The 26,065-nt window shown below is 56.8% G+C and overlaps 11 protein-coding genes across 11 annotated transcripts; 3 read left to right on the forward strand and 8 right to left on the reverse strand.

Annotated features, from left to right (window-relative positions):
* Window positions 1-166: 166 nt before the first annotated feature.
* C8Q71DRAFT_700321 (uncharacterized protein) lies at window positions 167-1,458 on the reverse strand (the record flags this gene model as incomplete). Its single annotated transcript, XM_047920117.1, has 2 exons — window positions 167-537; window positions 591-1,458. The coding sequence occupies 2 exons, from the start codon at window positions 1,456-1,458 to the stop codon at window positions 167-169; spliced, it is 1,239 nt and encodes a 412-aa protein (XP_047782680.1).
* Window positions 1,459-3,548: 2,090 nt separating this feature from the next.
* C8Q71DRAFT_853783 (acyltransferase ChoActase/COT/CPT) lies at window positions 3,549-5,819 on the reverse strand (the record flags this gene model as incomplete). The annotated part of the gene is made up of 8 exons (XM_047926977.1): window positions 3,549-3,739; window positions 3,794-4,031; window positions 4,092-4,325; window positions 4,386-4,648; window positions 4,707-4,878; window positions 4,935-5,184; window positions 5,240-5,302; window positions 5,353-5,819. The coding sequence occupies 8 exons, from the start codon at window positions 5,817-5,819 to the stop codon at window positions 3,549-3,551; spliced, it is 1,878 nt and encodes a 625-aa protein (XP_047782681.1).
* Window positions 5,820-6,689: 870 nt separating this feature from the next.
* Window positions 6,690-9,618, reverse strand: C8Q71DRAFT_803106 (uncharacterized protein). Its single transcript, XM_047925966.1, has 8 exons — window positions 8,915-9,618; window positions 8,781-8,863; window positions 8,618-8,731; window positions 8,331-8,568; window positions 7,928-8,275; window positions 7,756-7,879; window positions 7,525-7,702; window positions 6,690-7,471 (listed from the first exon to the last, which is right to left on the reverse strand). Exons 1-8 carry the CDS (start codon window positions 9,450-9,452, stop codon window positions 6,974-6,976), a joined length of 2,121 nt encoding a protein of 706 aa, XP_047782682.1. The 5' UTR covers window positions 9,453-9,618; the 3' UTR covers window positions 6,690-6,973.
* A 15-nt stretch (window positions 9,619-9,633) lies between these two features.
* Window positions 9,634-10,628, reverse strand: C8Q71DRAFT_327137 (uncharacterized protein). The gene is made up of 3 exons (XM_047917842.1): window positions 10,079-10,628; window positions 9,992-10,022; window positions 9,634-9,924 (listed from the first exon to the last, which is right to left on the reverse strand). Exons 1-3 carry the CDS (start codon window positions 10,455-10,457, stop codon window positions 9,708-9,710), a joined length of 627 nt encoding a protein of 208 aa, XP_047782683.1. The 5' UTR covers window positions 10,458-10,628; the 3' UTR covers window positions 9,634-9,707.
* A 446-nt stretch (window positions 10,629-11,074) lies between these two features.
* C8Q71DRAFT_820316 (uncharacterized protein) lies at window positions 11,075-13,050 on the forward strand (the record flags this gene model as incomplete). Its single annotated transcript, XM_047926171.1, has 4 exons — window positions 11,075-11,604; window positions 11,707-11,808; window positions 11,865-12,143; window positions 12,197-13,050. The coding sequence occupies exons 1-4, from the start codon at window positions 11,421-11,423 to the stop codon at window positions 13,048-13,050; spliced, it is 1,419 nt and encodes a 472-aa protein (XP_047782684.1). The 5' UTR covers window positions 11,075-11,420.
* A 181-nt stretch (window positions 13,051-13,231) lies between these two features.
* C8Q71DRAFT_327450 (uncharacterized protein) lies at window positions 13,232-14,275 on the reverse strand. The gene is made up of 2 exons (XM_047917848.1): window positions 14,048-14,275; window positions 13,232-13,978 (listed from the first exon to the last, which is right to left on the reverse strand). Exons 1-2 carry the CDS (start codon window positions 14,121-14,123, stop codon window positions 13,413-13,415), a joined length of 642 nt encoding a protein of 213 aa, XP_047782685.1. The 5' UTR covers window positions 14,124-14,275; the 3' UTR covers window positions 13,232-13,412.
* Window positions 14,189-15,887, reverse strand: C8Q71DRAFT_327315 (mitochondrial carrier domain-containing protein). The gene is made up of 6 exons (XM_047917846.1): window positions 15,674-15,887; window positions 15,490-15,606; window positions 15,105-15,415; window positions 14,880-15,048; window positions 14,532-14,826; window positions 14,189-14,474 (listed from the first exon to the last, which is right to left on the reverse strand). The coding sequence occupies exons 1-6, from the start codon at window positions 15,699-15,701 to the stop codon at window positions 14,429-14,431; spliced, it is 966 nt and encodes a 321-aa protein (XP_047782686.1). The 5' UTR covers window positions 15,702-15,887; the 3' UTR covers window positions 14,189-14,428.
* A 248-nt stretch (window positions 15,888-16,135) lies between these two features.
* C8Q71DRAFT_327139 (uncharacterized protein) lies at window positions 16,136-18,515 on the forward strand. Its single transcript, XM_047917843.1, has 19 exons — window positions 16,136-16,340; window positions 16,394-16,449; window positions 16,502-16,515; window positions 16,571-16,599; window positions 16,651-16,720; window positions 16,772-16,781; window positions 16,850-16,867; window positions 16,920-16,945; window positions 17,001-17,026; window positions 17,087-17,121; window positions 17,175-17,199; window positions 17,256-17,267; window positions 17,332-17,347; window positions 17,401-17,446; window positions 17,505-17,668; window positions 17,724-17,809; window positions 17,865-18,055; window positions 18,112-18,215; window positions 18,268-18,515. Exons 1-19 carry the CDS (start codon window positions 16,223-16,225, stop codon window positions 18,287-18,289), a joined length of 1,068 nt encoding a protein of 355 aa, XP_047782687.1. The 5' UTR covers window positions 16,136-16,222; the 3' UTR covers window positions 18,290-18,515.
* Window positions 18,250-20,353, reverse strand: C8Q71DRAFT_327294 (C-3 sterol dehydrogenase). The gene is made up of 4 exons (XM_047917845.1): window positions 19,959-20,353; window positions 19,583-19,908; window positions 18,784-19,528; window positions 18,250-18,730 (listed from the first exon to the last, which is right to left on the reverse strand). Exons 1-4 carry the CDS (start codon window positions 20,148-20,150, stop codon window positions 18,692-18,694), a joined length of 1,302 nt encoding a protein of 433 aa, XP_047782688.1. The 5' UTR covers window positions 20,151-20,353; the 3' UTR covers window positions 18,250-18,691.
* Window positions 20,273-21,777, forward strand: C8Q71DRAFT_327334 (carbon-nitrogen hydrolase). Its single transcript, XM_047917847.1, has 6 exons — window positions 20,273-20,525; window positions 20,577-20,626; window positions 20,679-20,731; window positions 20,784-21,080; window positions 21,130-21,492; window positions 21,544-21,777. Exons 1-6 carry the CDS (start codon window positions 20,493-20,495, stop codon window positions 21,666-21,668), a joined length of 921 nt encoding a protein of 306 aa, XP_047782689.1. The 5' UTR covers window positions 20,273-20,492; the 3' UTR covers window positions 21,669-21,777.
* Window positions 21,690-25,936, reverse strand: C8Q71DRAFT_327291 (ATP-dependent DNA helicase). Its single transcript, XM_047917844.1, has 26 exons — window positions 25,682-25,936; window positions 25,590-25,603; window positions 25,477-25,536; window positions 25,385-25,425; window positions 25,298-25,333; window positions 25,209-25,242; window positions 25,137-25,151; window positions 25,004-25,080; window positions 24,907-24,955; window positions 24,757-24,848; window positions 24,691-24,705; window positions 24,537-24,640; window positions 24,382-24,475; window positions 24,129-24,322; window positions 24,002-24,071; window positions 23,896-23,945; window positions 23,805-23,842; window positions 23,722-23,739; window positions 23,644-23,666; window positions 23,570-23,594; window positions 23,384-23,505; window positions 23,294-23,335; window positions 23,153-23,233; window positions 22,700-23,087; window positions 22,279-22,643; window positions 21,690-22,217 (listed from the first exon to the last, which is right to left on the reverse strand). Exons 1-26 carry the CDS (start codon window positions 25,855-25,857, stop codon window positions 21,849-21,851), a joined length of 2,592 nt encoding a protein of 863 aa, XP_047782690.1. The 5' UTR covers window positions 25,858-25,936; the 3' UTR covers window positions 21,690-21,848.
* Window positions 25,937-26,065: the final 129 nt, after the last annotated feature.

Below are 26,065 nucleotides of genomic sequence, written 5' to 3' on the forward strand. Positions count from 1 at the left end.
CGACAATGTCAATAAATATATCGATAATCATCCAAAGCGGACCGTGCGAAAGGCCCTCTGAAAGTGCCCCCGCCTGTGCGAGTGTGAGCGAGGCCGGGGTTTAGAGGTCCTGCATCCAAGTTTCCAAAACATAAGAAACACGCATCTCGGACGTCCGACAAATCACTCACACAAAAGACACGATCCCCCGAGCGTACAGCTCAGGCAGCTCCTCTTTGATGAACCTCCGGATCTGCAGTTCGAAGCGGCCCAGGATCCGGAACTCGACCTTCGCCAATTGGCTGAACTCCGGGCGCGACAGCGGCAGCGCGATCTCCTCGATGTGCGCGAGGTCGCGGAGGTCGTTGTTGCTCTGGAAGTTGATTGTGAACGAGATGGAGCGGACGCTGTTGGTCTTGATGCGGGACAGGAACATCGCGGCCCACGTCGGGAAGAAGTACTGGGTGCTGTAGATGACACCCCCGTCGTTGTTTTTTCTGGACTCAGGGAAGGAGATGTGCCTCAGTCTCGTGCACTGGCTCAGCTCAAAGTGCATGCCTGAGAATTTCGCATCAGTAAAGCAACACTCGTATCTGGCGATGCAAACGAACCTTTGAGGCGCACATCACGAGGCATCACGATCTCAAGCTTCTCGAGCGAGGGCCCGAGCTTGTTGAGCAGTTGACCAACTCCCAATGGCTGGCCATGACTCCGAAACGTCTCGCCATACTGGATGCTCGCACTGCGCACTTCGGGGAGTTTGAAGCACGAACCTAGCCACTTCACGAAGTCCGCAGCGCCGTGTTCCTTGGGAGGCACGCTGATGCGCAGATGGCGCAGGGGAAGAGCGGGAGCGGTCTGGCCGTCCGTTGGCGGGGGCAAAGGTATAGCGGGCAGCCATAAGATCTCGTGCGAAAAGGCGACCGACTGCAGGTGTGGGAAGGAGCCTAGCAGGTCGGAGAGCGCCCGGAGGTCAGCGATGACCAGACCAGAGAAAAATATCGCCTGTAGCGACTTTGATAGTGCCGCGAGGATGACGGTCTCAAGAACGGATATGTGAAAGAACGCGGGTATCCTGAGGATCTTCACGGAGGGGAGCCGGTCTAGGACCTCTTTCAAGAATTGTAGCGTTCTCATCTGATCGACCTCCGGTACCGAAAACCCCTGGCTCCGTGTGACGATCGTCACGTCCTCCACATACGGCCCAAGAGCGCGATTCATTATTAGGAGAGTCAAGAACGATGGGAGCACCCTACTTCCCAGGTAGACGTGCCGGAAGAGGTGAAGGCGCGATGCGGGCAGCCATGCTCGGCACGTCAGAGAGCATGCACGAAGAGCAGCACGGTCATAGTGGAGGTGGTCGATGGTTCTGTCGCAGAGCTCCGGCGGCAGCTTCGGTGGGACACTGAACGTCCGAAGAACCCGCGAAAGTCTCCGCGTCTCGGGCACCTCTTCTGGGGTGGGCTCTGCGGAGAGCATAGGCGTATCATCTTTGTTGAACACGATGCTATCTCTCCATTTCCTCAACAAAGATCGTCGCGGGCCTTTGCGATTGGCATTAGTAAGGCACATGAAACGCGAAGAGCTCTGGTTGAACACCCACTTGCAGCTAGCTGGTCGCTCTGAAACGACTCGTCCATCGCGCTCGTCGTTGCTGAGCGTCCCATTCCCCGGATGTGACGTGTTTCGCCGGGATGCGCGGGCTCGCTGCGGCGTTACGGCTGGTTCGCGGGAGGACGACCGACGGGGCCTCGTGCGTGCAATGGAGGGTGGGCAGCTGGGGTGGCCGCGTTCAACCACCGTTCATGCGCTGGACGGGGTAGGCGGTTGTAATACATGTACAGGTTGCATGAATGATGAGCGCCATATTAGAGCGTGAGCGTCAAGATTGGGTTACCACCGGACCGCGGTTGCAGTGCACGCCCGCCATGGGCGCGTATGGATGCTCACATCGAGGCGCCCGCCTCCGACACCGCAAGTACTAGTACACGGCCGGAAAAAAATCTGGAGGAATCCTATCAGCGGAGGTACCGTGTAATTTCGCGCAGTCCCGCCTGTGAGCAGCCTGCGATCTGCATGCGATCTGCTTGCGGTTCAAGGTCGGCGTTTTGCCCTCGGGTTACGTGTGCATATATCACAGAGTACTTTGATGGACCCGAGGGCACGGTACACCTACCTTTTTGGGTAGCGTCAGGTGACGCACTCGCAGCGACCGCGAAGTCCAAGGCGAGGATAACTTACTGGAGTGGTGAGCAAGGCTGCAAGGGTACTGTGATCATAGAGACATTATGAATTTGCCCGAAATAAGATTTCCTATATCCTCACGTATTCTGACTTCCGCGTTGAGAACGCGCGATACATATGTAGCATGCTCAAGAGTCGAGCAAGTCAAGACCGGACTTGCACTTGAAGAGGTTGTATGGGCATGGATAATAGTGACATACATATACAAGTCGTTGAGTCTGCTAACAAAGCCAGCATGACTCAGTTGGCTACGACGTTGCCTTCATCCATTATACCGGGGTTCGACTCCCGCTATGTTTGAATTATTTTTACAGTTTCCCCTTGTCCTTATGGCCGGTCTATGTACTGGGATACGACTAGTAGAGTAGTACAGCGAGTGTGTGTGACACTAGATACGGTGAGGGGCGGTTGCTTTAACGTAAGAGACGAAGCGCGCCAGCCTAATTAATTCCGAGCGATCTCGGAAGGTCTGTATGAGAGATGATGAGTCGCGCGAGGGACTCAGAAAGAGTGGGAAAGGATGCGGTTGTGGGGCGCAGCCCGAAGGGCTGCCCGACTCAAAGAGTCTGCCTGGACCTGGGGGCAACGGGTGAGCCGCGAGGGCGGGTGGGTTGATACCGCAGCCCTGCGTTTCCGTTGCCTCTGCTGGCCGCAGGATAGACACGTCGAGCCCAAGAAATGTTGTGAGATTGGGTTTGTTGCGGCGTGTGCTGCGTGAAGAGGGAGTGGAGGGTGGGGAAAACGAGAGGTCTTCGAAAGCTCGTAGCGGCTGCTGGGCTTTCGAGAGTGATCGTCGGAGTGAGCGCGCAGAAGGAGAGCGATGCGCGCCTAATCTCCTCCTGCGTGCGTAGACTCACTTCTACGCGCCGCTCGTGCCTCGCTTCGCTTAGAGTCACACTTTGGTTCCCCTTTCTGGTGGGGATTATGTCACAGCGGCCCACGTGTAAGACCTACAAGCAAACCACAGGCCCGTCCTGCAGGTGCGACATCACCCTTGATTCACAGGACACCGTCAAGCTATCCGTCAAAATATCATCATTCCCCTGCGGGTGCCTCGTTACCCGCCCTACGGTTGCCTACTGGCAGATTTCTGCCCGTGTAGTTGAAAACATCCAATTTGTAGTGCCGCGTTCCACTGGGAATCCACGCACCCGAGTCCTACTACAAGATGTGAGTGGCTTACAGGCAGCCCACTACTGTACTGTGCGCTCGTCGCGACAGGCGGGTCAGTCACTCTCACGCACTGATCATGACATGAGTTCGAATACACTGGTATCATGACTACAAATGAATGCCGTGCTGACGAGGATGTTCTCCGTGTCAATTCACAACTTCGCCTTACCATCGCCCTTGGTTGCTTCCGCCGCCGCGGCCCGCTCCATCATCTGCCTAGTTTCCGTTGCCGCCTCAGCAAGGTAGTGCTTCAGGTCAGCCGTCCTCCTCTTCAGACTCGTTATCGTCCAGCGGATATACTCGTCACCGATAGAGTACGACAAACCGTATCCATCGGGCACGACTACACCAGGTATATCAGTATCATACCTGACAGTTATTGAGCCGAATAGCTCACCTTCACCATAGCCCCAGCCGTCCAGGAAAGGCGAAGAGAGGTTCGACGTTGACAACTCCCAGTGGTTCGTCTTGGAAAATGCCTCGTCGGTGTAGATCGGCGGTGTCGCCTCACCCTCCTTCAGCATCATCTTCAATCCGAACAGATGCCGGTCCACGCCCTGGCCATCCGCCGCCCACGCTGCATACTGCAAGTGGCGTGCCACCGCCTTGCGGAAAAGAGCCGCACGCTTCTCGTCCTAAACCCCAACGGGTGAGCGGGATGCACACAGGACGCCGTGGATGGGACCTTTACGCACCGATTCCGAGGGATTCAGCATGGCTTCCGCCCACGCCTTGCTCTCGTTGCTCGCGGCCCGGATTACCTCCGTGCGGCCCTGCTGGTACTTGCGCGTCTGAGCGCTCTCGTAGCACACGCCAGGCCGGTTGTACATCTTATGGAAGGCGAGCTGCTTGACAAGCTGAGCCCACGCGTCTGGCGACGCCTTGAACTTCTTGATGTATTCCTTGCCGTAACCTTCGTAGTGCAGCACCTGGACAGAGGAGAGTTCAGCAAATGAAGATATTTAGATATGGTAGGATAGGCAACGTACATGCATGTCGTGCTTGCCCACGAGGTCGTCGAAGTTCTTCTCGGCCTCCTTGATATACTGGTTCGTGTTGCCATCGAGAACAAACGTGAGCTCCGTGGGAGCCTCGAGGTCCTTGGCCGTCTCCGCCGTGCGTGCAGGTCCAAGGTCAATCTTGCCGGCAGCAAGCGAAGCGAGCATGAACTCGTTCGTGCGAAGAGTTGGCGTGCCATCCATACATGAGTGCTCGCCGAGGAAGCCAGACTTCCCGTTCTCGAAGACAATCACTACGGCATACGCATTGGTCAGAATGAAAGCGACTCCACAAAGTTAGGTAAGACATACGTTGGTGCTTGTCGTAGAACCGATTTCTGCCATCACCAACCCAGCAGGACCAGCTGGCTTCCTCGCGAGTTACCGGCGCGATGTCATCCAAGCAGACAACGACCATCGCGGACTCGATCTCCTCCAGTGCAGCCGCATTCGATGGTGACGCTGCAAGAAGCGCCACACGCGCCTAGCAAACAATATGTAAACCCTCTGAGAGCGAGTTCAAGTATGGATAGCACTTACGTCGGCCCAGGTGTCCCTGTTCTCGCTGGTGAGAGCACCCACAGGTACTGCCTTCTCGCTGCCAGCCAAGGCGATGACCTTCTCAATCTGAGCCTCAAGCTCTGCTGCCGTGAGCTCGCGGCCGCTCTTGTCCGCGAGCGGCACCTTGAAGAACTTGTTCTTCCGCACGAAGACGACATGATTGTGGGTCGTCGGGTCGAACTTGTGTGCCGTGTCGGACGGCTTGACGGGATACCGACTTGAATGGAAGCTACAACAGGTCACATCAGAGCACAGACGGATATCATCTTGAGGGCAGCACGTACAGGTACTTGTAAGACTCCATCGCCAGCGGCGTCCCCCTTATTTTCTCCGGCTCCAGCTGTTTGCTGCATCACCTTCAGCACAACCTGGCAAAGCCTGGACTACGGACTCTCACCTCTCGACCATGTAGCGGAATGGAAGCATCGCCTTCAGAAGATGCGCCGCCCTCCTCGCCTGGCCTGGCCTCTGCTTGTCGTCCACATGCACGTAGTAGTAGCTCACATACACCACGACCGGGTCGCGGTAGCCCATGTACGCGGCCTCGCTCCACCACTCCGCCAGCCAGCTCCGCCTGCCCGGCTCGCCCGCCCTCGCCTCGAGGCGCGCCTGCAGCTCCTTGCTCTGCGCCGAGTCCGCGAACGCCTTCACGGCCGCCTGCGTCCTGGAGAACTGCTCTGGCGTGAGATGTGGCTGGACGGACTCGAGGTATTTGGCGGTAGTAGAGGCAAGTGGTGGGACGGGGAGCCGAGGGAGAGTAGCCTCGAAGCGCAGCATGGGACCTGCGCTGGGGTCCTCCTTGTAACCGGGAGGCACTGCGTTCCGCCTTGGGGCGGAGGACGAGATGTTGCGAGGCTTGGACATGGCAGTCAACGTTCGGTGTTGCTGTAAGATGCAAGCGGGTCAGTAGGTGTTCTGAGCTAAAGATGACGGCTCGAGCAAGATTGGAATTTTCTGCACAGCGTTCAGCCTGATGCGCACATTGCTCGCCTGGAGAAGCCGGAAACCTTTCATGGGCTGCAGAACGCGTAGGGGTCAAGGAAAGCGTCCGTGCACGCCAGCTCGAGTCCACATAGTAATGAAGTAGTCCCGTCCCCGCGGAGAGCCGAGCTCGGCCTTCCGTCTGGGGACCGATGCCAGGCCTTGCAGAACTCCCATGACGTCTGGACGATCTCTCCGACGGAGAAATGAAGCCCGTATAGCCAGTTAACCCTGCACGGTCCATTCAGACGTGTCTCCTCAATGTCCCGCATTTCCCCACAGTACATCTGACTTTCACCCTGTATGGGGCGCGGAGGTTGGAGGGGAGCTTGCATAAGCGAGACTTGTTTAGATCCTTCCCGAGCCAGATGGGCAAGGTTGAAGTATATTATACGGCCAACGTAGCCTGGCCTAGCTGAGCCCTTCCAACCATACGCCCATCACGCTGCTAGACTTGCGCGCGACGTGCACTTTCCCCAAATACCAGAGTCTGAGAGTAGAGGAACACTCACAGATGACTCAACCGACCGGGTAGTCACTCTGAACGATGCAGCCGACTTGCGCAACATGAAACGTTCTGCGGCGATGTATGTGTCGTGGACGTGCGGGTAGAGACCACGGCGGTAAGTCTGTCAACCCAGTCCACAAGCGAGGGCTACTTGAGGGGAAGTAGAGGGAAGATACGTGGCGGATGCCCAGCAGGGCGAGCTGTGCACTTGAGACTTGGGTCGGGCAGGTACTTGTGCATGGTGTCGTCGGGAACGATGTCCGGGGGCACATGATTCTGCGTACCTAGCATGGCGCCTCCCGGCAACTACCCCGCAAGTGCCGCACTCCTTACCCCGGTGATCGTGGTCAATACACCGATCGCGTTGACGCGAGGTACCCGGCGCGTCCAAATTCAAGAGGCATCGCAAGTGACACAACGCGCATGAGTAGCGGGCCATTACAGCTAGTAAGTATGTGGCTTTGACCTCGGTGACGACCCCAGTCTTCCGAGCCTGATACAGTACTGTACAAAGAATCCCAGGATCGACCTACAGTCTGGCTGACTCGGAACCCTTGACGGTTGTGCTCTCCGACAAAGTCGCAGCCTCCTCTACATCTACTACGAACGAGGCACGATTGTCATACCACCACCGCATGCAGTACTCTTTCTCTGCATCCCCCACCTTCTCCGAGATTTCCCTGAACAGCGCCTGTGTTGATTCTCTTCGCCGAGTGGATGCAGACGAATCGGAGAGAGAAGTGATGACCGCCTTGCACTCGCCCAATATCCGCGGTAAGAGGACCAATGAAACGGAAGATACCGTAGCGATCAATGTCAAGTGAAGGCGATGCAGGTCTTCACTGGAGGGCTCGCGTGAACCTCCAGCTTGATGAATGGCATCTAGGAGTCTCTCGACGCAAAAACGGGCGAGGACTTCGCCGTCAGATTGGCTTGCCCTGTTTTGCCCAAGCGCAGTGGCACTGCGGACTACCGCAGCGTACGCCAGGCAGAGCTGGCTGGTGTCGAGCTTGCCATCGCTGGAGTTCTACATCCACGACGTCAGCAAGCATTCAAATCCTGACCGTCCGTGGTCCCTACCTCCAGCAGGCATCCCGTGTAGAACGGGATGATTTGACTGATGAAGCCGGATGAATCACCATCTGCTGCCGCGCGTGCGGCCTGCTGCCCTGTCTTCTGCGCATATGCGGCAAAAATAGCAAGCATCACAGAGTGAGCGGACTCGTATGTCTCACGGTGTGTCGCGTTAGACAGGTGCCTGTGTTTCCGCGTCATTACGACTGCGATACCTGCACAGAACGACAGACGCACGGTAGGCATAGAGCAAAGACGTCCCTGCGTATGCATTCGTCGCCAAGGACGGGTATCAATTGCTCGATACACGCCAGAGCGTACGCAGTCTTGACGTTCTGGACCGATGCCGAAAGATCGACTGCTAGGTGCAGCTCAGCAGAGGTGATGAGACGTACAAGGACATACTGACCGTTTGCCGAGTCTGCTTGACAGAGTTCCGCCACAAATCTCTCGCTCTCACTTGGATCAGAAGCAAGGACGTCCAGCGCCATATAGAAGACCCTCTTGAGCTCCGGAAACCCCCCTCCCGACGCTGTCACGCCGCCAAACTGGTGAACCACAAACGAGAGGCGCGAAAGCGTGCGGAGAACAGCCGAGGAGAGGGAGTGTGGCGAGGAAGTGGATGAAGCGGGGGTTACCCCCGGAGGCGGTACAAACACGACCGTCGACAGGATCGCTTGACAGAGCATGATCGTCGTGAAGAGCTGCGTCTTCAGCAGGTTCCACATCTGCGCCAGTAGTTCCCGAGACTCCGGAGCTAGTCAGAACCCGTCAGTTTGTACCACCGAGTGTAGCAAGAGCTATGGACTCACAGACGTCTTCCTCGCTCGAGACGGCGGGCAATGGGCTGGACACCCAGTCGGCTTCTACAGCGCCAGCCGTACGTCCTAGCCTAGTCAGAGCCTGTGCCATAGCCGGCCACCCGTACGAAGGACGGGACTCTGCGAGGATAGACAATATGTGGGCGGAGAACTTCGACAGTGTAGCCATAGACATGATGTATTTTGACGAGGACAATGTTCGGATGATATCCGCGAAGGGCGACGTGGCCTGTGCGGACCTCAGCAGGGGCGAACATTGATAGGGGAGAGGTACATACGTCGAACGCGAGACCAGTCCCACTTGGCCTGCGCGAGGAAGAGGAGACATGGGCGAGATACTTGCCACCTTGGAAGGCAGATTCGATTGTGGACGTGAGGAGGTCAGAGAAAACCTATGACTGATTGAGGACGACGTTCTAGTTCATAGGCATATTGGCGTACCGGCAAAGGCAGCGTCTCCAGTCTCGCAGTGGAGATCAAAGGCACGAAACGAGATGCCAATAACAGGCACAGAGCAAGAGGCTCTGTGGCTTCCTTCTTAGAAATGAGTATTCCAGGCAACGATACGAACGAACCTTCGCCATCCTCTGACTCCGACTTGTAATCTTTCGCCCAATCGGTCGAATACGGCACATACGAATACGTATCCAGCACTTCCGCCAGGGCGAGCACGATCTCCTCCTCCACCAACCCCCGCACGCCGCCATTCCCCAGGTGCAGCTCGCGCTCCAAGTCCTCCAAGCCAAGCAGCAGCCCGCCACAGCACGCCAGCTTCAGCACCGCATGTCCACCGCGGAAACCCTCCAGCACGCCCTTCATCCACTCCCCCAGCCTCGAATGCAGGCCCCGCGAGAAGACGCCGCCCTTGTCTTCCTGCAAGAGCTTGACCTTCGCCTGGACCGCGTGCCTGTGGGCGGTGCAGAGTGCATCAAGTTTCGCATGGGAGAACCGCTGGAAGAGCGGGCTGCTGATGACAGATGCGGATAGGGACGTTGGGGGCTGAGGCAGGCGGGCGAGGTAGTGCGCGATTGACGCTTGGACGACAGGTAGCGTCAGGGTGGTATCCGGGTGGTATAGATGGCTGAGCAACGCGAAGTAGCCCCTGTCAGCCATGGTTTGTGTCTGCAGCCCGGTTTCTCTGCCTCGGATGAGAGGAAGGCTGGATGTGACGGGCCAGCAAACAATATGATCGGTCTTGGTGAGAAGGCGCGTCGCGTTTATCACGTGGAACGTGTTTCCTGGCGCACTCACTCCTGGGCGCTTGTGCGATCAATGGATCATGGAAGGGAACGGATTTGGAGAACGCAAACTGCACACAAAGATTGCAGTTGCTAAATCGACCAACTGCCTGACAACACACAGCATTGTCTATATATATGCTAAAGATAGACGGTCCGCATGAACGTTCTCAGTGCAGCTTGTCCTGAGGTAACGAGAGCCCTCCTCGTTGCACGGCATGGGATACGTTGATACGCCAACGTCCATACTGTACATTCCAACGCCCCTCTCCGTCCCCACGCAGTGCAGGATCGACTGCGGTAGCATGTAGCAACAGGACGCCGCGTCTCGTGTTCGAGTCGTCTGTCTACGTGCCACACGAGGGTGTGCCTTGAGCTCGATTGCTGACTATGTTTCGCATATAAATGACTCACCTACTACCAGGCCCGAAAGTACGGGCGCACGCTATATGTAATCACCGAGGTTAGCGTGAAGCCCAGGCGTGCAGTAAGAAGCGTAGCTTTTCTTTCTTGACCCAGGCTTGTGGACAGACTGCGCGTGCTGCGCCGGACTGATTGAGACTTGGCGACCACACAGGCTCATTTGACCATCTCGCAGTGCGACGGACCAGGTTGCAGTCGAGTCCTCATATGGACTGAAAGACATCGATAGGCCCACCAACCGTGGGTCCCAAGACGCACGAGCGTCCGACATTTGTGCAAGCTTCCGGAGACCGGAGCGGCTCGAGCCCTCCGAGTCCCATCCGCGCCGGCCTCCATCTGAATGTAAATGAACGTGGAAAAGGCTGCCAAACTTGGGAGAACAGCCTCGAACAGGGAGCCTCACATGCGGAGATGGATCACCGGAAGCAGATGGGGATGGCCAGCCGCCAGAGAGCATACTGGGGATGGGATGCCGCGAGCTGCGATGGTTGATAGCACATGGGACTATCAGCCCATGATTGGATGCGGAACGGTCTGGGCGGCCGCCCACGATGCTTGCGGTAGGTGTCGGTACTGTGTGGTATCCTGCGGGACAAGAACGTTGCGAGACGGCAGACTGTCATTTCGTCGCTGATCTAGCTGGCAGGTGGCCTTTGAAAAGTTTCACGAGTGGTAGAATACCTGTCAAGATACGCTGAGCCGCCAGAGACACAGAGTCGAGATACAGACAAAGGCCGACAACTTCAGAGAGCTTCCAGGCATCGCAGTGATTACTGGTTGCGAATATTTCCTAAAGTAGACGGCCACCGAAATAGCAGCGCTCGCCCACGCAGACACAGGTGCGGGTGTTCCATGAGATGGAATGTTGCCGCCACGGCGCCCGCGCCTGGAGCCTCGGACGACGGGAGCGACGAGCGGGCGGGGCGAGAAGCGACGGGGAGCGGTGGGAAGGTCACGTGGCGGTCTCCCGGGTCTCCAGGCCGGGGCGTGTGAGCGGGCTGGCCGGACGGCGGGCGGGGTCGCTGGCGGGCGGCGGGGCAGGGTCGGCGGCGGCGGAGGGAGCGAATGGGAGTGGCGAGTCTGGGCTGGGAGATGGAGAGGTGGAAACGGGCGGATAGGCGAGCGGGGATGAGGTAATTCGTGGTTGGCGAGGGCCGGCCGGGGATGGCAGACGAGGCTCCCAGGCCCGTCTTTTCCTCTGATGTCGACGTCCATCCATCCCTCCTCCTAGTCGCGCTCTCGCTGCCCTCCCCGCCAGCCAGTCCGTCCTCAGGGCCTTCGTCGTCCACGGCTCTCTCTGTAACTGGATAATGCAAGTTTGCCCGTGCACACATTCCAGCTACTTCCTCCGTCGCGTGTCACCAATCGCACCCCCCGCACCGGTCGACCCCCTTCCCCTCGACCTCCCACTAGCCGGCCTATGTCCTCCCTCTCTGATGCGACCGTCAGCCCCTCCTCGACGCAGTCTTCGGCCTACGACCGCTCGCCGTCTCTCAAGCGCAAGCGGTCCATCGGCCACCGCTCGCCGTCTCTGAGCCAACACGAACGGTCTCCCCGCGCTGATGGTGGTTCTTGCGGCGGCCAGGCATACCCAGCCCAAGTTGGTGCGTCCATGTCCCTGCTCGCGTGTCCTAGTACCCCTCGTGCAGTTCGGTGTCGCTAGCCAAGCGGCGTTGGCTGTGCGGGGCTTATTAACGTCTCTACAGAGCAGGCGTACCAGGACTGCTACAACGTCGATAATGCTGTCTATTCCTGCTTCCCAACCTCCAACATCTCTCTCGCTCAGAACCAATGGGTTGAATTCGTCTGTAAGTCACATTCTGAGTCGTTGCTCTTCCAGTGAGGTCTTGACGTCCATCTGCAGGGAACAGTAGACTCCCCCAATTCACCAACACAAACGAAGTCGATATATTTCTGTATAATGCGGACTCACAAGAGCTAGTACAAAGTTGGTCTAATGTCGCCAACCCGGCGAGCAATTCAGGTCAAGTAGGGGCTTGTGTCAATGATTCGTGGTGGGGAAACAACAACGGCTCAAACTGGGACGGCTCGAACATCACTTCGCAATACTACTTTGCGATTACGCCCAACACTCAGGACGCCGTGGCCTACCGGTTCCCCATATCCACATTCGCTGCCGTTCGTGAGTAACGATGGTTTTGATGGGCAGTGGTGGAAATTGACCGCGATGACTAGAAACCACTTATGCTGACTGGGTCGTTGCTTCCATGTCGTCTGCATCCGCTGCGTCGGCCTCCTCAGCTGCCGCGGACTCGTCGAGATCATCAGCGACCGCGACCGCGACGTCGACGAGTCTCGGCACGGGCGTGGGCGGTGGGAACGGCACCAGTGCCTCCTCAAATCCCTCCGGCGGCGCACCCACAGCAAGCTCGACGGCGGCGGGTTCGGGGTCGGTGCAGTCGAACAGTGCCAACAAGTTCCCTGGCTGGGCGATCGCCGTCATCGTCGTGCTCGGCTTCCTCGCCCTCGTCGCCGCTGGCGTCATCGCTTTCCTCGTGTCACGGCGCATGAAACGGAGGAACAGCATGCTGTCTCATCGTGGATCCATGAACTCGGCATCGCCCATGATGGCCAACGCGGCTGGAAATACCCAATCTCCACTGCTAGCATCGGCTGCTCTGGGAGGAGCGGTTGGCGCCGCGGAGGCGGGTGAACATCGACCCACATCACCCACCGAAGGCCACGACGGGGCGTCGATCGTATCGCGCACAAGTGCCGATCCTGGTTTGTTCTCAGGCGCGGACGCGGCGATTCTTGCGGCCGCTTTCCGATCGCAGCTCCGGAAGCCTGACTTCACGGAGCAGCCAGTGGAAGAAGGCGAGAGTCCGGAGAGCCAGACGACCGAGCGGCCAGGGGCGCTGCTGAGCCGCGAGCTCGCAGAAGAAGGCAGGGACATCCGGAGCGTTGGCTCCTCGAGAGGAGTACGCGTAGAGACGCTCGGTGACACGACTGATGACGACGCAGCCACGTCGGCCACGACAATACACGACGATGACGAAACGGGGACGGTACAGGACCATCGGTATTAGCGTTGGAATCCCTCCTATGCCCTCCCCTCGCTTCTTGTCTTTGTGTCGTCGGCTGTCCTCACCATGTCCTTTGGGTCTGTCGCTGTCGGGTGTCTTTGCAATGACTTATTCACATTCAAACCGCCGCCTCCACGCTATGTATCATTTGACGTTATCCCTTCCGCTACGGTACCGTGCATTATTACCCTTCCGTGTTGTCCTCAGGTCGATACCTTTGTTCTCCGCGGACTTTGTCGCTACCTACGCACCCTTCGTCGTTACTGCTCGGACTCTTCTACAAATCCTTGGTACGGTTCTACGCCCTGCATGTTTGGCCGTATACGGCCTGTCCGGTCCTTACTCGCGTTTACACTTGCATTGCGTTACAGACAGCCGTCCGCTTGCGTCATAATCCCAGCCCCATCCTCTCCGACAGACCCCCGTGCAGCAGCGCTACCACGCCGTCTCCCTCGGAGCCCGCTCGTTTGCGACCTCGCTCCTTCTCTCCTGGCGCAGGCGGCCCTGGTCTCGCCCGACCCGGCGCGCCATGCGTGCCGACCCACAATCGCTACATCTCCGATACCCAGTTCCGCCAACTGGCTCCGCGTGCGCTGCTGCTGGCGAGGGATGCGGGAGAGGTCGTCACTGGTGGCCCTGCTCCACTCCACTAGGACTGGGGTGCCTTGTTCTACCGTTCGTTCATAGAAGCCCGGTATATGCACGTCGCAAAAAGCCACTTTCATTGATCGCAGATATACCTCCGCATTTCTTTTCAACGTGTACCATGTCATAGGGCTATTTATAATTGAAGTCCGGCAGTGTATGAGAGCGGAAGCAAGTCCTGAGGAGACCATCTCAGTGGCGGGGTACGGCATGTGGAGTGACGTAGCGATACAGGACATTCCATCGGGACCGAGGAAAATGAATGAAACACCCTGAGGTGCGTCACCTGGGCCAGGGCAATGAAATGCCAATCAGGAAAGCTCCATGCATATGAAGCACTGACGAGGGTTTGTACCTGAACAAAGACGCAAACAGCAGTGAGCAGCCCAGTTATGACGCCGGAATAGACTCAGACCGGTGAAGGACTCCATCACCGGGAACAGAGTCGGCAGCGGGACCGAACAGCTCCTCTTCGAACATCCACGGGCAACAACCACGTCTCATGATAGAAGGCTAGACTGGCTGCCATGCAGTCGGTAGAAAAAGGGACGAGGGCAACGGAGCGCCCATTATCTGCAGCGCATTCATAGTCATCATCAGTAAAGAACAATAGAGTACCAGCAATAAGGGACTGAAGGAATGTGTGGCGATATACTACAATGCGAGGTGTATACCCGTCGTTCTATATGGTGCGACGCACTGCTCCGGCAAACAGTCCTAGTCCAGCCTATGCTCGTTATGACTTCGAGCGCGCCTCGAAGTATCGCATCAGCATCTCATACCTGTTGGAAATCGTCAGCGCCACGACCGAGATAGACATGGCGGTGCGATAGACTCACGTCAACATCGTCACCGCGCTGTTTGGTACTGTCCGGACAAGGTTCACGGACAGGCCCCTGTACAGCCCTCTCCATCCCTCGTGCCGCACGATATCTGTCGCAGTCTTGATTAGACCGGCTCGGGGCTGCTGTGGTATCTCCTCTCCTCGAATAGCGTTGTTCACTATCCTCCTCTGCGTCTGCAGTCGCGTTCGCACTACTTCATGTGGATAAGTCGTGACTGAAGCGACCATCTTTGATGTGGCGGAACAGGCGAGAAACTGTTTAGGCGTCAAGTCCTCCGAGGAATTGCGTCCTACGTCGTGAATGCGTGAGCAGAGATGGCAGGAGAAGCGATAAGAAACTCACGGGCCCAGGTCTTTAACTGTTCGTACAGCGGGAACTGCACACCGACATGCAGGATTCCCAGAAGACTTGGCAACAAGCCACGGGAGAATGCTGACCACCCTTCAGTCCGGTATATGGTCAGGGCGGCATCCAGCGTATGTCTGTATCTTTTCTCCTCGAATGGTTGCGTCTGTGAATAAAAGGACGTCTTACAAATGTCAAATCGTCGGAGCAATGCTTACGCACCATGAAACGGGTTTTAATAACCCAAAGGGGATTTGTACAAATGGTGCTAGTCGCACCGGCCGCCATAGCAGACAGGATGTGAAGAGACCAGGGATGCTCCCGCGTAAAGGGCTGATATCCCTTGGCTTGAGCTGCTGGATAGATGTGTTGCACGGTTGAGCCTTCTTCCATTTCCCTCCCAAAGCGTTCTTTGATGCCGTCATACACCGCAAAGTAGATCGCCCAAGTCGGGAGGTAGCCAAGAATTGTCGGTCCCAGTCCCCGGTAGAGCCCACGTATGCCGTTGTGCTTGAGGACAGTTTTGAAAGTGGCTGGAAACGGAGGGTTGGGACACGCACGTTGAGCCAATCTTATGGGCTGCTGCAAGGCCGAGAGGACCCCTCACCGACCACGCCCTCGTATCTGGCCTCTCCATGAGCATGCCGCTGGGCCTGTAGCCTCGTCTTGATGACATCCAGGGGACAGGTCGCTACGCTGGCCACAAGACCGCCTCCCGCACCAGCTTGTGTATTCGAAGATGTCGATGTTGAGGCAATGGGGTACCTTCGACAGATGCTGATGACTCTCACCAATCATGCTATATGCGCTCGAAGGCATGCCTCGAGGCTCACGATGAACGCAACGCCTTGCTCGCCGGTTTCAAGCGCGGATTCGTTACTGACACGAGCAATGACTGGGGCGTCGATGGGGGGGTAGAGGAGGAGCCGCACAAGACCGGCGAAAGGCTTTGGTCATCGGGTCGTTCCGCGCGCCTCTGCGCTCACGCTCGCCAGTGGCCACCGCCGGCGACAAGCGATTACTATAATTATTTAATCTTATCACCCTCAGTTCCGCCTTCCTCCTTTATGTATTACTCAAGAACAGGTAAGATACAGGTTCTCTGTGTTACCTCGCGGAAATGTTCATCATGATGCTGATGAACTGTCTCGGAGGTGGGCTGGAAGATGTTCCCGATCTGCTTCCAGACGGGTATTTACTGGCACGTGCCTTCATTAAGCCAATGGCAGCGGGCGCCTGTCTGTCGCGGATGAGATTCAAGTAGCACAGGTTTCCAGTCCACTCTTTGTCTCCCGACCCCCATCTCTCGCAACCGTCTACGCTCCAGCCGTCCGCCCGCCATGAGCACCCCTGCCCTTCCTCCTCCCCCGGCGCCGGTCAGCGAGCTGAACGCGACATTTGGCGTCCTCCTCATTGGCTTCATCTTCGCCGTCACTCTCTATGGGTTGACCTTCTTCCGTGCGTGCCTTGCGACCCATCGCCGGTATATTCACTCACACTGGCTGCGACAGAGACGTACATTTACTACTCGCGCTTTCCTTCGGACACGACGTTGTCCAAATGGACGGTGAGTCGCTACTGTCTTCTCGTGGACACGAGCGCTCACACGTTCCCCTCAGATCGCTCTGCTTTGGTGAGGACCGGGGTGCACCCCTTTGCGAGGCGATCTCTCATTTCATTGTTTGTAGGGCTGTGGACACGGCTACTACTACATTGCGTGAGTTTCCTACTGTCTCTCCGTTGTCTGACATCCCTGACGGCACATTAGTCTCGCATACATTGTACTACTATCTCATCACCAGTTTCATGGCACCGTTCGATGCGCTTGATGTAACGAAGTGAGTAAGATATCCCTCTCTCCCGTTCTCCCGCTAATACAGGGCTCCCAGGACCTTTGTTGTGAGTTGCCTATGTTACCGTGTTACCTCACCTCCGATGGTCGGTTTGCTGACCGCCGGTCTTCGTAGTCGGAGAACGCGCTTGCGGTAGGTTCACTGATCCGACCTCCGTATCCCCGCCTAACGTGCGTCTCTCTAGGCGTTTGGAATCTTCTTAGTTCAGGTGTAAGTGTCACTTCTGGCCGCCGTAAGTACCTTCGCGCCGACGCCTTCTCTCTAGCTTCTACGCGTACAGGGTCTTCACTCGTGAGTTCCTCTGATATTTGCGATTGGTCTGTGTAGATCTGATGAATACTTACTCCCCAGTGAACGGGAAAAATCCTGTGATCCCCGGGGCTATCGTGAGTATCCGATGTATCCAGGGCGATGAGAAGTACTGAACCGGATGCATTAGTCCTTCATTGCACTTGTAAACCTGGGTATGTGTTGACATGTTGCATCGTTGTCTTTACCAGGCTAACGAAAACATCTGTAGTCCTTGGGATTGGTATGTCTATGTTTGCAGGTATCCTATAGCATGAACTGAACTACACGCTCTCACGCGAACCCAGTCTCGGCAGCGAAGATGTACGTCAATCCCCGATGTTGTCGGTTCCGCTCGCGTCTCACGCTCCTTCTAGTGCGCAGCAGCCGCTCTTCTACAACTTCGTCGACCACACGATCAAGGCAAGTGGACACGGAATGCTGGAAACTCGCCAGTCCGTTCTGATGTTGGTCCGCATAGGTGTTGACTGGGATTCAGTATGGTCTGAGCACACTCGCCAATCTGTTGATTGTCGGGTCGCTGTTCGTCTACTTGCAGCCCTCGCGCTTCCCTGGAATGAAGGCGGTGGATGGTTGGTATGAGTACATTGCCGTGTACTTCATCAACCGTGGCAGTTGCTTCACGTCAGTTCCAACATCATTCTACCATCTAATTTTCCGCTGACAATACGTACCCCAGGCTCCTTCAACTGGCTTCTCTCCTTCTCTTCGTCATCATCCCCAAACAGCAGGTCTGGATTCTCTTCCACTTCGTGACCAGCAAGAGTACGTTCCTCCTATGCATGTACTCGACTCACTCATCTGATGTTGCCTTCCGCAGCCTACGTTAACAGCCTGCTCCTGATGCTGAACTTCCGCAACGTGCACCACGGCCGCGGGGTCGACGAGGAGGAGAGCCTCAACCAGCGTGGCGAGTTCAAGAGCCAGCCGGGCTCGAGCAGCCACAGCCGCACGCCCGGCAACGCTACCTCACGCAGCGTGCAGTTCGGCGTCGTGGATACCGAGAGCAAGGTGCGCTTCCAGCGGTTCGTGTCTGGAGGTAGTTTCTGAGACTGGCGGATACGTAGGCTGCGGCTATGACCATTGGTCTCGACACCATGCACTCGGCCGTTGGTATCGACGATGATGAGAGCGACAGACGCAAGCCCCACGCGTCTGATATTGATATCCAGTAGGTTCCCGTCCTCCGTTGTCGAATCGCGGTGGTTCTCACTCGTCTGCAGCAAATCCCACGTCGACTTCTGAGCGTCGAACTGGGAGCTCCAAACGGGTAACGCGAGTCAGTCGCGGGTGGGGTCGCTCGCTGTGCACACGCAGATGCGACTTCACCCTAGCCGTAACGACGTATTTACGGTGTATCTGGTCGGCATCTAGTGCTTTTCTTTATCTATTGATGAACCTGTCTTAGTCCATGTCTTGTTGCTTTCCTTGCTGACATGTTCGCGCCGACTGCTGTGTACATATTTCCCGGCGCAATAAAACCTAGATACGCATATGCAGTCCTGGGTCTATTCGGCATGAGATCCATGTGGCAGTGGATTAGCGGGATGTATGGTACATGATGAGCCAAAAGACCCGAGTGACGAGGGGGTGTATCGAGATGGTAACAGTTCCAGAGGTGCAAGCAGACCGAAAATGTGCACATCGTCACGCCTTTTGGCTCTTTTGTTTATCCGCCACCCACCACTGACAGAAACATGGTTAGCTACAAGGCCTTTGCAAGCAAACTCCGTACGCACCTCGAGTGTCTTCTTCAACCCCTCGTCCATACCCACCTGCGGCTCATAGCCCAGCACCCGGCGTGCCCTTTCGATATTATGACATCTCCACACGCAGCTGAACGTCACCCTGAAGCGTGTGAAGCCCGGCTTCTTGCCCACGAGCCACGCCCACCACTCCGCGCCGCTCGCGAGGACCATGCCGACGTCCCTCGGGAGGCGGATGACGCTGCGCTTCGTCTTGTCCGTGCCGAAGTGCTCGTCGAAGAAGCGCCACGCGATGCGGGGCACGTCCCAGAAGTACATAGGCTCGCCGTTCGTGATGAAGAACACCTGGCCCGCGACCTGCAGCGGCGCGTCGTCGTCGCGCTCGAGCGCGGCGGGCGCGAGCGGGTCGAAGCGGCCGCGCACGGCGGGCTTCGGCGCGTTGCCCTTGTAGTCTGGGTCTTTCCAGTGCGCGGTGAACCGGTCTACGTTCGGCGGGGGCGTCACGTAGGGCCCGAGCGGGCGGCACTCGGACGTGGGCATCTTGCGCGCGCCGGTCGTGCAGCTGATGTAGGGCAGCGCATATTGCAGCTGCTCCTTCAGCTCGGCGACCTCCTCGGGCGACAGGGGGCGGAGGCGGTCCGCGGCGAGCAGGTGGGCGTAGGCGGCGTTTTCGATGTACGTCCAGTCGAAGAGGTTCGTGTTATCGCCGATCTGGTAGTGCGTCTGGCCGTTCTGGTAGACCTCGTACAAACCGGCGATGAGCTGGCGGTCGCCGGGACTATATTGGGCCTTTCAGAGTGGCCCGGGGATCTACTGTGCGGAGCTGACTTACCCGAACAACCCTGCGGGCCGCAGTGCGACTGTGTAGAGCCCACCCTTGCCGTTAGCCTCGAGCACCATCTCCTCCGCCTTGGCCTTGGACTCGTTGTAGGCGTCCATTGCCTTGGGCGGGGGTGGTAACCGCTCGTCAACGTTGATGAGGCTTTCCCCGTTGAAGACCACGCCTGCCGAGCTCGTGTAAACCAGCTTTGACACGCCAGTTGCGACCGCGGCTGCTATGACAGCCTTGGTTCCATCCACATTGACCTTCCAGTACAGTGCAGGGTCGTCCATGCCATGTGGGGGGGAGGCGGTGTGGATAATACAGGTCGCCCCGCTCTACAGACGTGTTTTCAGTATTGAGGCTACATGTGACGCTGGGCACTGACCTTGCGCAGTGCGTCGGACACCTGTCCCTCCTCGCTGATGTCTCCTGAGTAGAAGGGGACGTCATGGTGTCTCTGGACAATGTCAAAGACCGAGACGGCGTCGTTGCGGGCCAGGAGTGCGTCGACGATGTGCCGGCCAAGGAAGCCGCTACCGCCGATGACGAGATAGACGTCCCGCGAAGATGCAGCCATTGCGGCGAGGTGTGGGCGAGCGAGTGGGGGCTAGGAGCAAGCCAGGGGCTGGGGATGTATACTAATAAGTTATGTATAGCCTGACAGTGAAGTCGCACCACCCGGCAATATTGCAGCGGCTGGCGCCCGCAGTGTGGATCAGCTGGCCCGGGATGGCAGCGTGGATGTTATCCCCGCACCGCCGGGTCCTATGGCCCTGTTCCTCTCCGTCCTGCCCGCCCCAGTCCACCATCCACACCCACTGCCCCGCATGTGGGCAGGCGACGAGGGTCATTTCCAGCCACGGCGTCTCTGTTCTCGCTCTCCGTCCGCAGGGCCTCCTCGGCCTCCTTCCGCTCTGCCATGCGCGTCGCTGTAGTCCAGTTCGCACCCAAGGTGAGCCTCCGTCCGGCAGTCCGCAGCGCACATGTCTGAAGATGCACCAAGATCGGGCGAGTACAGGAGAATCTCGAGACTGCTCAGACGCTATGTGCGCAGTGCGTACCTGGACCCTCCAGACTCGCGTTCTCTCCGTGAATGGTGTCTTAGGTTGGCACCCCGTTCCGTCGACTTGGTATGCCTGCCAGAGATGATCTTTACTGGTACGCTACCCACTCAACGAGAGCCTGACCTCGACTTAAGCCAGCCCCGCAGGATACGTCTTCCCCGATGCCAAGTCGATTACCCCGCACTTGGAGGAACCGGGCACAGGGCCTACATCCCGCTTCTGCGCTGAGCTAGCGAAACGACTGCGCTGTCATGTAGCAGCCGGATACCCCGAACGTCTTGCCCCGGAGGAGGCGAAGGCGATACTGACACAAGAGCACGAAGGCAACGAGGTTCAGGCAGTTGGTGCCAACAGCGCCGTGCTCTACGGGCCCGACGGTCAACTAGTCGGCACCTACCGCAAGACCAGCCTCTTCACGACAGACATGACCTGGGCCGTCCCAGGTACGCACACCGTCGTACTCTCAGCGATCGCGTACGACTCAGTCCGCAGGAACCGGCTTCGTCACATTCGACCTCCCCCCTCCGTTGGGCACCGTCACCCTCGCGATCTGCATGGATCTCAATCCTTTCCCGCCATTCCAGTGGAACCTGGACGAGGGGCCCTACGAGCTCGCGACACACTGCATCGACACGAGGTCCAACCTCCTCATCCTGTTGAATGCTTGGCTGGACTCGGGCAACGAGGAGGACGAAGACATGGACTGGCAAACGATGAACTACTGGGCCGCGCGATTGCGGCCGCTGTGGGTCAAGCCGCTCCTCAATGGGCACGGTGACCACACGAGAGACAGCCACGCGCAACCTGGCGAAGATACCGTCGTCATTGTGTGCAATCGCTGCGGCGAAGAGAACGGTACGCGCGGCAGAACTTGTTCCGCGCATAAAGCTCATGCGATGCGTATAGACAAGACATTCGCAGGCTCGTCGTCGCTCTTCAGCATGAGACGACACTCCGGGAAGCCAAAGCTTCTAGCGGCCATGGGCCGACAAGAGGAAGGGGTCGCCGTTTGGACGGTCCCGGGTCGCTAGCACAAAACCAAACATACCACCGATTTCGTTCCGTCATTAGAGGGGCTATGTATATACACGCAGTACTATACAAACTATGGGGGAATGTGCAGGGTTCCAGTCCGAATCTAAAGCAATAGTGCATCACGATAGCATGACAGCAAAGCAGCACAGGGGCGTATCAGCGAACGTCTCTAGCAACTACGACCTCCTCCCCTTCTGACGAACGTTCGCGGAGATGCGCTTCAGAGCATCGACGATATCCTCAATCTCATCGAAGTCACATCGCGCCTTGCCCTCCCAAACCCCGGGTTTCGCGAGCTGGTGGATGGCCTTGGCTAGGGACCTGGATCGCGCCCTGTACCGTTCCGTTGTCGTACACATGGAGAATACTGAGAACTCGAGTTCCCGCGCGACCTTGGCTAGCACCACGGTCTTGGTCTCCGAGTCAGCCGTTGCGAGCTTCAGCTTTCCCCATAGTGAGTCACCGCTTGCAATGCCACTTGTGGGTTTGAAGACAACATGAAGGGCTCCTCGGATACGGTTGAACACTTCCTTGCGATCTTCGACCTGGGACCGCCACCGCGTTGAGAACACTGCAGATTATCACAGCTGAGGAAGACGGACGTACCGGGATCTTCTGCGAGAATGCGCTATCGAGTTCTACATCAGTTGGCGGGAGAGGAGTTGACGGCGCGATACCCGTGTCCTCATCGGACTCCGAGTCTATCTCGATGATGTCCGCGTCGAGTGCCGGCTGCGCAGCGTGATCATCATACGGGCCGTCTTCTACGACTAACTCAGGCGAGTCCTCTCGTACTGCTGGATGCGGGGCTCTCTTCGAAGCTGGCTTCCGTTTGTCGATACTTGGCTTCGGCTCGATGACTTCAACGTCAGTATCCTCGACTTCCAGGGATGGCTCGGCTTGGACTTGAAGGAACGACGACTTGAATGGTGTCTTGAAGGGCTTGTTTATAGTCTGCTTGAGCCTCGACGCTAACGAATTATCATCAATCCCACATATGCGTAGTCCGGAATCGTCGCGTTCTTACACATGCCCAGCTGAACCGGTTGAGCGACGGACTTCGGCTTCTTCGCCCTGCCCCCGTAGCCGTCCTGATCGGACCCCTTGCGTTTCCGCGAGTCAAAGGACGAAGCTCGAGACGACTCCGCCTTGCCGCCCCGATGACCCGTTCGCGGTACGACAGGCCCGACGTCCAGATCGCTATCGCCATCTCGGTAATTGCTCTTCCATCCGTCCTTCGAGGTGCCCGCGGAGTTCGCGCGCACGCCGCGGTTGACATTCGGACGTGCGCGGGGTTGATCATCATCATCTTCGCCGCGCGCTTGCTGGTGGAGAATGGCTGTCTGCGAGCTGACGAGGTCGTCCGGAGATAGCTCGAGCTTCCGGCGCCTCGTCTTCTCCGGGTACTTGCACACCTAATGAGTTGGTTAGGAGAATGACAGTGGCGATGATAGCAGGGTTGGGATTCGCTGAGACGTACGTCGCACATGCCATTGCAGTATGCCTTCAAAACGCCGGGGTCATTGCTGTCAACCTGTTCACCAAAATATCGACAAATGGTCTCAAGAGAGACGAATATCAGCCACGACAAGTGTGTGCTGTGATAATACGTCAGGCGTACCACGTGTCTGCAGACGTGCACGCTCTCTGCGAAAGTAAGCAACTGCAGCTACAATCAGCACCGTCTCCAATAGTGATACGAACGACCTACGGCGTCCAAGCTGTTGACGGCTCTTTGACTAGGCATAGGCCCATCCATCGACTCCGCGCGAACTAGTCGCCTCTCATGGGAGCCGGTGACCAATTTGCGGACTCTAACCACGTCCTCCCTGGCTGCGTGTGATATCAGCTACGGCGCCTCGCCGGCAACATCAAATTGAGCGGACAATCGACATACAGTAGAACAGGATGCACTTCGACGGCTAGGAGGCACTTAGATAACCCATTGACAGACGGCGCAATTGCACATACCTGACCGTCACGGCCACCTCGGCCTAGTGGGAACAGAGGTCAAGACGCAGCCTGAACTGACCAAATGCATCTACGCACCTGTTTCTTGATAGTAGCCTGGAATGGAACCACATAGTACTTGGTTTAGAGCCTCGATACGAACGGAGGCGATCAGCACGTACCTTCAAAGCTCTTGGGCAGGTCATAATGGAGGATGTACCTTCCGACAGACGTGAGCTTGTGTAAAAGAAGGTGTACTGACGAGCTGCTCACCGCACATCCGCCTTGTCGATACCCATGCCGAACGCAATAGTCGCACAAACCTTGACGACGAGCGTCAGACAGAACAGATCATTGACAGCCTCGATGGAGCACTCACGACATCAACACCGCCCTCGCCTGACCCACCAGTCTCCCATTCCTTCAAGGTTCTGTCGAGCTGTGCAGGCCTGAGGAGCTTCAGTTGACATCCGCAGTAATACCAACAGGAGTTCGCGCATACTCACTTGACACCCCGGTGATATGGTCGTGCGTTGAGACCTTTGCCCCTCAAATACGCAGCGAGGTCGTCGCATCTCGCTCGCGTCCGACAGTATATGATCCCAGACGAAGGTCGTCCCCGCCTATCATGAAGACCGTGGATATACTCGAGTACATCCTTCATGTGGTAAGCCGGATCTGGCGAGGACATATAGCGGACCTAGCAGTCAAACCTTGGTCCATTTGGCATGTCAATTTCACATAACGACGACAGCTCACCTCGTAGAAGAGGTTCGCCCGATTGAAGGCATGGACTACCTTGAAGAGCTCCTCTTCTGACATGTTCAAATTGCGTACTATGTCATCCTGTACGCTGTTGCCAAGGGAAGGTACATTTCATGTTGTGGCGATGAACCCAGACAGACGGTGCTTACACGGGAGTGGCAGTGGCAGTCAACGCCATAATGGGGATACCAGGAAACTTGTTCCTGAAGGACCCTAATTTGCGATACTCTCCACGGAAGTCATGGCCCCATTCCTGTGTGCCGATGGTCAAACGCGTAGTCTTCATGCCAAATGCACACGTACAGAGATACAATGAGCCTGAGCGTGTTCATCAGTCATTAGAAACCTCATGCACAGTGATTGACTCACTTCGTCGACGACTAGGCGGTTCAGTTTACCCTTGTTGTGAACGGCAGTGAGAAATTTGCGAATCTCAGCGGTGCAGAACTTCTCTGGACTGACTGTGAAACATAAAAGGTCGACAATGTCAAATGCCAGCGACTAGAAGTATAATCTTACTGTAGAGGAGACGGTAGGAGGGATGTCCTGACTCCAGATCGTCCGTAATCTATATCACGTTCCAGTGATCTGTCGTCGATTGCCAAAAGAACAATACCTCTGCTCTTTCTTCTTGAGAGGTCTCAGAAGTCAATGCGACAACAGAGATGTCGAGTGAGCGCAGTTTGTTGACCTCTTCAGTTTTACTCAGGAGTCAGCTTCGAGGAACTGGAGAGAATTGCGGAACTCACGATTCTTCATCAACGCTACATGGAATTGAGTAAAGTGAGATGAGATCATGATAGTGTGCGATAGGGCCTCACCCAACAATGGCGATACGACCACCGTCAGACCGTCCTGGGATCCTGTGTGAGCGCATATAGTCCGATTGCATGCGACGAACGAGACTGACTGGGGCAGCTATAGCTGGTAGCTGAAAGCACAAGCTCTGTAGCAGAGTAGGTTCAACATGCAAGGTCAGCAAGCAGTTGATATTCACCTTGCCCATCCCAGTAGGTGCAAGTACGAAGACGTCAGCACCTGTGCAACCGGTCCAATCATCAGGTCATCATGATATGCAAGAGGGCGCACCTTGCACCGCTGCCTCGACTATCTCCTTCTGTTTTCCCTTATATTCGGTATGTCCAAAAACTAAGACAGAGCTCTCTCAAAGGCGGATTGTGCATTCAGGAGCATGAACATACCCTCCGTGAGGACTCTGTGTGGTAGCGGAGATTCCGGAGAATATGACTCGAGTTGAGAGTGCCCACGCAAGACATGGAGCTGTGGTACATACCTCCAGCAAGCCGAAGATGCACTGGATCTCTCTTTTGAATATTGAGACGACGCATCGGCGGCATTCGTGCCATGGTCGGCCAACATGTGGCTGAAAGAGACCGGTGAAGTTCGAGAGGATGCATGGTCGTCGTCGAAAGCTGAAGATGATATATCAATGGGAGACGATGCATCCATCAAGAAGAACTAAGGCTCCCGCAAACGATCCACCGGCGTGGCAATGAGTTTGAGAACACCGTCTGAGCGGATGCATACGCGACGCGTCGCGCGAACATCCGTTGAATCTGCGTGACACACGCGTTGAGCCACGTGATATTACTTATTTCCATATCCAGCCTAGTGCAATGTGCGGCGCCACGAGCGTCCCATCAAACGTCAGGTCTCC

Source organism: Rhodofomes roseus, assembly GCF_022264815.1.
Source record: "Rhodofomes roseus strain CIRM-BRFM 1785 chromosome Unknown C8Q71scaffold_3, whole genome shotgun sequence".
In the NCBI taxonomy this organism is placed as follows: domain Eukaryota; kingdom Fungi; phylum Basidiomycota; class Agaricomycetes; order Polyporales; family Fomitopsidaceae; genus Rhodofomes; species Rhodofomes roseus.

Bases quoted from the DNA above. Each gene is read 5' to 3' on its own strand.
- C8Q71DRAFT_803106 (XM_047925966.1), bottom strand. From the start codon at position 9,452: ATGGCTGACAGGGGCTACTTCGCGTTGCTCAGCCATCTATACCACCCG. The intron at 7,880-7,927 runs GTCAGTATGTCC...AGCTGCACCTAG, and splicing joins TCAAGCAGACTCGGCAAACG to CAGTCGATCTTTCGGCATCG. The intron at 7,703-7,755 runs GTGCGTCTGTCG...GCGGAAACACAG, and splicing joins GTCTTTGCTCTATGCCTACC to GCACCTGTCTAACGCGACAC.
- C8Q71DRAFT_327294 (XM_047917845.1), bottom strand. From the start codon at position 20,150: ATGGCTGCATCTTCGCGGGACGTCTATCTCGTCATCGGCGGTAGCGGC. The intron at 19,909-19,958 runs GTCAGTGCCCAG...ACACGTCTGTAG, and splicing joins TGTCCGACGCACTGCGCAAG to AGCGGGGCGACCTGTATTAT. The intron at 18,731-18,783 runs GTGCGTACGGAG...TGTTTCTGTCAG, and splicing joins GGTTGAAGAAGACACTCGAG to TGGTGGGTGGCGGATAAACA.
- C8Q71DRAFT_327139 (XM_047917843.1), top strand. From the start codon at position 16,223: ATGAGCACCCCTGCCCTTCCTCCTCCCCCGGCGCCGGTCAGCGAGCTG. The intron at 16,341-16,393 runs GTGCGTGCCTTG...TGGCTGCGACAG, and splicing joins CTATGGGTTGACCTTCTTCC to AGACGTACATTTACTACTCG. The intron at 17,447-17,504 runs GCAAGTGGACAC...TGGTCCGCATAG, and splicing joins TCGTCGACCACACGATCAAG to GTGTTGACTGGGATTCAGTA.
- C8Q71DRAFT_327334 (XM_047917847.1), top strand. From the start codon at position 20,493: ATGCGCGTCGCTGTAGTCCAGTTCGCACCCAAG. The intron at 20,732-20,783 runs GTACGCTACCCA...CCAGCCCCGCAG, and splicing joins GCCAGAGATGATCTTTACTG to GATACGTCTTCCCCGATGCC. The intron at 21,081-21,129 runs GTACGCACACCG...CTCAGTCCGCAG, and splicing joins CATGACCTGGGCCGTCCCAG to GAACCGGCTTCGTCACATTC.
- C8Q71DRAFT_327291 (XM_047917844.1), bottom strand. From the start codon at position 25,857: ATGGATGCATCGTCTCCCATTGATATATCATCTTCAGCTTTCGACGAC. The intron at 23,946-24,001 runs GTGAGTGCTCCA...CTCGTCGTCAAG, and splicing joins GCGAGGGCGGTGTTGATGTC to GTTTGTGCGACTATTGCGTT. The intron at 22,644-22,699 runs GTAAGAACGCGA...ATAATTCGTTAG, and splicing joins ACCGGTTCAGCTGGGCATGT to CGTCGAGGCTCAAGCAGACT.
- C8Q71DRAFT_327450 (XM_047917848.1), bottom strand. From the start codon at position 14,123: ATGGAGTCCTTCACCGGTCTGAGTCTATTCCGGCGTCATAACTGGGCT. The intron at 13,979-14,047 runs GTACAAACCCTC...GCCCTGGCCCAG, and splicing joins CTGTTTGCGTCTTTGTTCAG to GTGACGCACCTCAGGGTGTT.
- C8Q71DRAFT_327137 (XM_047917842.1), bottom strand. From the start codon at position 10,457: ATGCTCTCTGGCGGCTGGCCATCCCCATCTGCTTCCGGTGATCCATCT. The intron at 10,023-10,078 runs GCTACGCTTCTT...GATTACATATAG, and splicing joins GCCTGGGTCAAGAAAGAAAA to CGTGCGCCCGTACTTTCGGG. The intron at 9,925-9,991 runs GTGAGTCATTTA...TGTGGCACGTAG, and splicing joins ACTTTCGGGCCTGGTAGTAG to ACAGACGACTCGAACACGAG.
- C8Q71DRAFT_327315 (XM_047917846.1), bottom strand. From the start codon at position 15,701: ATGCCTTCGAGCGCATATAGCATGATTG. The intron at 15,607-15,673 runs GTGAGAGTCATC...CGAATACACAAG, and splicing joins GAGCGCATATAGCATGATTG to CTGGTGCGGGAGGCGGTCTT. The intron at 15,416-15,489 runs GTGAGGGGTCCT...CTCCGTTTCCAG, and splicing joins CAGATACGAGGGCGTGGTCG to CCACTTTCAAAACTGTCCTC.